Source organism: Nicotiana tabacum, chromosome 14, assembly GCF_000715075.1.
Source record: "Nicotiana tabacum cultivar K326 chromosome 14, ASM71507v2, whole genome shotgun sequence".
In the NCBI taxonomy this organism is placed as follows: Eukaryota; Viridiplantae; Streptophyta; class Magnoliopsida; order Solanales; family Solanaceae; genus Nicotiana; species Nicotiana tabacum.
Genome location: NC_134093.1, coordinates 60,231,355 through 60,237,156, shown reverse-complemented (window position 1 = coordinate 60,237,156; position 5,802 = coordinate 60,231,355). Strand labels below are relative to the sequence as shown.

Genomic DNA, 5,802 nt, shown 5'->3' with positions numbered 1-5,802 from the left:
AAAAACTCTAAATTGAATATTCCTTTGATGTTCTGATTAGCTGGATGTATATGCACGCAAATGGAGCCTATGGTTGGCATATTGTATGGTTGCATGTAATGCAAGTATTTCTGGACACATGCTTTATTTTAAATTTTTAATTAGATGAACTAACTGTAGATACTTTTAGCAGGTTGAGGCTTTGCACTTAGATGCCAAAGCTCAGAATTTTCGGACCTAACTCACTTCTTCCATGTATATGTCTATTGCAGTGTTGCTACTGTTTATCTATTGTGTTAAAAGTGAAAAATTAGATGACACAATTATTGAGATATAACTACTACTAAATTGTAAATACTACTCTAATAAAGTTACCACTATTTTGAAAAGAATATCTGCAAACAAAGATACTACAGATTTTATTATAACGACTTCGACAGACTAAGGAACAACAATTTAAGCACGTGGGTTTAGAGGCTTTAAGCATCTTTTGCTCACTTTAATGTTTATTACATGAAATTTGTGGTTTATTTTTAAAAATTATGAATAATTTTGGTTACGATAGTTTCTTTCTTTATGACAGGTTATCCCCCAAGTTTATTTGCCTGACCTCTAAAAGAACATAGCAGAAAAAGTTTAAACAAGGGGTTTGTATTTTGTTAAAATATAGGGTACTGGGTACTTTATTTATTTGGTGGTTTCTAACCCTATAGAGATGCAGAGTATGAGTTGATGGAAGAAATGTAAAGATGATTAGGAACTGCTATCTGGATTGTTTTAAGGATGAAATATCTATAATTTATTTATTGTGCTTGAAATATCTTAGCTTACTGATTCTTCTTCTATTAGATAAAATGTTTACTTATGCATAATGCTTGCATATGACTTGCATTTTATTGGAAAAAACTGAGATTGCAGCTTCTAAATGTAGCATCCAACTACATAAACTAACCAAAGTTGCTAAAAATTGTCGACACTAACTTTCCAGAAAAAACTTTTCTTGAAGCCACCAGAAATCTGATGTAATAAGTGTCTCTCTCCTCTCCCTCTCCCTCTCTCTCTCTCTCTCTCTCTCTCTCTCTCTCTCTCTCTCTCTCTCTCTCTCTCTCTCTCTCTCTCTCTCTCTCTCTCTCTCTCTCTCTCTCTCTCTCTCTCTCTCCTTTTACCCAATTCTGATTATAGTTTTATATTTCTTTTGTTCTTAGTTCTTTTGGGTGCAAAAACTGGAATTATAATGATTTAATTGTGACTTTCCAATTATCTATTCTCTCTCACTTGAAATGCATATCTCTTCTTCTACTTGATTTTCCTAGAGCTAAATATACACGCTCATAAAGAATGATGGTCAGTTGAGTTAGCTTCCTCTCTTAAACTCCTTGCTTTTATTTTTTTTATCGCAGATTAAAGATGCAACTGCCTGCTTTGGCTAATTTGTGTGACCATAAAGAAAAGAAATTGTAAAGCGAGTTTTCTTTCTTCTCTTTTTGGGCGATTAACTGTCATATACGAGTTGGTCAATTAGAGTGTCTTAATTGAGAGTATGGATGTAAATTGATCAATCCCAGACGACTTCTATTTGATAGAAAAGCTAATAATCTGATTTCAATCCTTCTCTAAGCTATTGATCTTTTTCATTAGACTTGATTATTGGCTTGCATAATGCATAGACGTGTTAAATATATGAGGCTCTACCTGTTGCATTTATTTTGTAGTTCTCCAATTTCTATGTACTCTTTTCACTTTGAACTTTTCAGTTGATTGGTGTTTAACTTAGTTTTGAAGGTACTTTAAAACGCCTTTCTGTGGTGTGATTTTTGGAATAGTCGAGGTTGGCTACTAAGCTGGAGACTATTGCTCCAACTCATGTGAAATGATGAATCAAGATGTGTTCGAAGACACAAACATTTTATATACTTTGAAAAGGATTCTACTAAATAATGTATTTATATCGTTTACACATTGTAGAAAAAGTATCATATTAAGTTTATATGAATTGTTGGGAGTACCAGATTTCATTTGCAGAATGGCATTTGCTGTCCAAATCTTTTTTGTTTCAAGCATTTTGATATGAATTCAATTTGATGTCACTGATGAATAGTGGTAGTGTAATAGCCAACTAAAAATTTAATCATCTTAGTGTTGGGCCCGTGTTTGAGTATAAATTGTCCATCTTTTATATATATATATATATATATATATATATATATATATATATATATACATACATACATACATACATAAACATTTGGACGACCAAAAAATCTTGCTATGGTGCATAATTCCATTTATATATTGTTCGTACCGATTGTCACCGTTTGAGAGAATGCTAAAATCTGCTAGCATAGTTTGGATAGAAATTCTCAGAATAATAGGTTTTTAATTTAGAAGATGTTGGTGATGGAGTTAAGAGCACTAGTTTTTTTTTTTTTAAAGACGTGGGTTTTGGGGTAAGGTATTTTCTAGGGATATCGTTAATTACTTATCTTTTGAAATTTTATTATTAAATCATATTTTTAGGCATTTTGCCGCTTGGATAATTTTGTAGATTTTCATGTTGATAGAACAAAATTACATCTAACTTCCACATAGCTTAGCAAAAAAAAAAAATTTAAAAAATCATCCAACCATATTAGCAACCACGTCTAATGTAATTAGAAATGCCGCATTTCCCAACCATATTAGCAAAATTAACCACACTAATTTTAAACTATCTAATTTTATTATATTATTTATTTATCTTATCCTAATATTGTCATTATCTTGAGCAATGCCAAGTGACTTATTATTAGGTTGCCACTTGGCTGAATGTGGATACTTGAAAGAAGAAATTGCATAAATAATTATTTACATAGGAGAACGTGAATAAGAATCAATTATGGAAGTAGTTTAGAATTATTGTTCCAAGCCCACGTTTGGAAACACATCAGTCGTGTCACGACCCAAAACCATTATCTGGTCGTGATGACGCCTAACTCACGTTTGCACAAGATATTTGCAAGACTCTTTTGGAGTACAAAGGAAGAAGGTAGGAGTAGGCATTGGGCTTCTTGGCAAAAGTTATATCTGCCTAAGGAAGAGGGTGGATTAGGGTTCAGATCTCTTCATGATGTCTCTCGAGCTTTGTTTGCTAAGCTTTAGTGGAGATTCAGAACAACCAAATCCATATGGTCTAACTTCATGTGGAACAAGTACTGCAAGAAAGAGATTCCTACAATAGTATAGTTTAGGGCCGGATCTCATATGTGGAGGAAGATGTTGAATGCAAGGGAGGATGTAGAGCACAAGATACTGTGGGAGATGAAGAGTGGGACAATAAATGTATGGCATGAAAACTGGACAGGCTTAGGGGCATTATATCACTTAGTGCCACCTGAGTTTCACACCAATGAAGACTTGCAGGAAGTGGCAGAATTGAGGCAAGAAGCTAGCTGGAATGAGGTGCTGATTGATCAAACTTTTCCTGAAGATATTACCGAACATATTAAACAAAATGTGTAGTTTGAAGGCAGTACTGGCTATTGGGACAAACCTTTGTGGAAACCTACTGCTTCTGGTAAATTTGCAGTGAGTAGTGCTTGGCATATAGTGAGACATAGAGCAAATCCTAATTTAGAATACAAGCACATGTGGATTAAGGGGTTGCCTTTCAAGATTTCATTCTTTATTTGGAGGCTATGGATGGGTAAACTAGCTACTGATGATCTATGGAGAAGACAAGGATATATATGTGTTTCTAGGTGTTGGTGTTGTCAACCTACACAAGATGAGTCTTTTGAACATTTGTTCTTGACAAGCACTACAACTACTAGGGTTTGGAAGACATTTATGAATGTTGTAGGGATTAATATTCAGCTGGTACAGGTGCATCAGGTTATTAGGGCATGATGGAATGTTTCATGCTGCCCAAAACTGAAGCCATTATTCCAGGCAGTGCCAACAATTGTAACTTTAGAGTTGTGTAAGATGAGGAACATAAACACGAATGGAGGCTTAGTTTCAGTTAATAGGGTAATACATGAGATCAATAAGACACTATACTTCTTGGAAAAGGTTAGATACAATTGGCTTAATCACATTCCCTATCTTTAGTCAGACATGGTAAGTTTTTTTTGAGGAGTATAGGCCAGTGATTGTAACTAAAAGAGTGACATAGCAATTGCCTTATACTGGCTGGTACAAATACAATACTGATGGAGCATTAAGATACAATCCAGGCCCCAGTTCTCTTAGATTTTATAATAGAAATGATAAAGGTGATTTTGTATATGCACATGCACAACAACTAGAGGAAACAACTAATATTGTGGCAAAGGCAAAGGCTATAGAAGAATAACTTTCTTATTGTGTAGCCCATGACCTACACCCTTTAATATTGGAGACAGACTCACTGGGAATGAAGAAGATGATTGAAGGAGAATGTGATCCTCCATGGTGTATTGGGGTTGAAGTTAAGAGGATCAAAGAGATGAAAGAGAAGTTCAGTGTGCTGTTTTAGCATGTCTTAAGGGAGGGCAACACAATGGCTGATTAGTTAACTAATCTTGTGTTTTCTTTTGCAGGTACAATTCAATATCATTCATTCTCAGAACTACCTAGTGCAGGAAGGAGGTTAATCAATCTTGACAAGTCACAAACTCCTAATCTTAGGGTTAGGGTTGCTAAAAGAAGAGCTCCTGATTGATGAGTATGTTACTGTTGATATTACCTATTCTTGCTTATTTGTTAGTTATATTTGTATTCTATATATTATTAGGGTGCTTTCCAGTGGTATTAGCATGTTATCATGCTCATTCTGGTGGTGTTCTAATGGTATATGGAAGTGTTAATACAAGCAGGCAGTGGAATTTTCATAGTTGGATACATTGTGTCTTTATATCTAGCTTTAGGGCATTGTATGTCCTATGCACGTTTGGCTACAGTTTATGCCTTAGACACAGGATATACACTCTGATTGCTCATCGTACTCTAACTTATTAATGGTTTATGAAGCATCAAATGGTAAACTTAAGATGGGATCCAATTGTACTATTATTTGCTACTTGTTTTATGTGTACTGTAATGGCATTGTTCAGTGGTATTGACATATTTATATACCCATTCTGGAGGTGTCATTATAGTGCATGTTTGTGGATTGAAATGCAGGATTGGAGCTTAAATACAAGCTGCTTCTGGTAGCTCATGTTACACTCTATGATCCAGATGAAAGGCTACTTCTGCACGTGTGTTTCTTGGTCTTATTTGCAGCCATACATTGGTATACGGAAGAGGACACTCTCATGCTACATTCTGCTGATCAGATTTTGGATGTTCGTGCTTATTCTTATTGCACATGCATACTGCTTGGATGATTGGATAGTCCCAGAGGTTGATGGTGTTGTTTGGAGATTCACATTTTCCTTGTCCTTTGGAATGCAAAACTTGGCGCCTGGTGAGAGCTTTAGAGGTGCTACATTGATATTTTGCCCTTGGCTTGTGGATACACACACCACCAAATATTGGGAGTTGTCTATGATATCACTTGTAATATATAGCATTCATAGCTTAGTTAGCTTTAGCTTTTCATCTTTTATCTTTGATTTTGGACAAATTGTAAACATTGAATCCTTGTTTCTTGGATTTTATTTATATATTAGCCACTAGGCATTCAACCTAGTGTTATATTTACTAAAAACAATAAGTTTAAAAGTTAGATATCATAAATAAGATTGCATCAATACACAAATCCCCCAGAACTAATGATACAGATTCATGAGCTCTACAACAGGAGTACACTTCCGATAATATAAAAATACTATCTAAATATGTCACGCCCCGACCTCGAGG

General features: G+C 34.8%; 1 protein-coding gene across 1 annotated transcript; it reads left to right on the top strand.

The window, feature by feature from the left end:
• Positions 1–3,219: 3,219 nt before the first annotated feature.
• On the top strand, positions 3,220–3,864 carry LOC142168961 (uncharacterized). Its single transcript, XM_075230140.1, has 2 exons — positions 3,220–3,417; positions 3,478–3,864. Exons 1-2 carry the CDS (start codon positions 3,220–3,222, stop codon positions 3,862–3,864), a joined length of 585 nt encoding a protein of 194 aa, XP_075086241.1.
• Positions 3,865–5,802: the final 1,938 nt, after the last annotated feature.

Coding starts and splice junctions, on each gene's coding strand:
- LOC142168961 (XM_075230140.1), top strand. CDS start 3,220: ATGTGGAGGAAGATGTTGAATGCAAGGGAGGATGTAGAGCACAAGATA. Junction 3,418..3,477: donor AAGAAGCTAGCTGGAATGAG/GTGCTGATTGAT, acceptor CAAAATGTGTAG/TTTGAAGGCAGTACTGGCTA.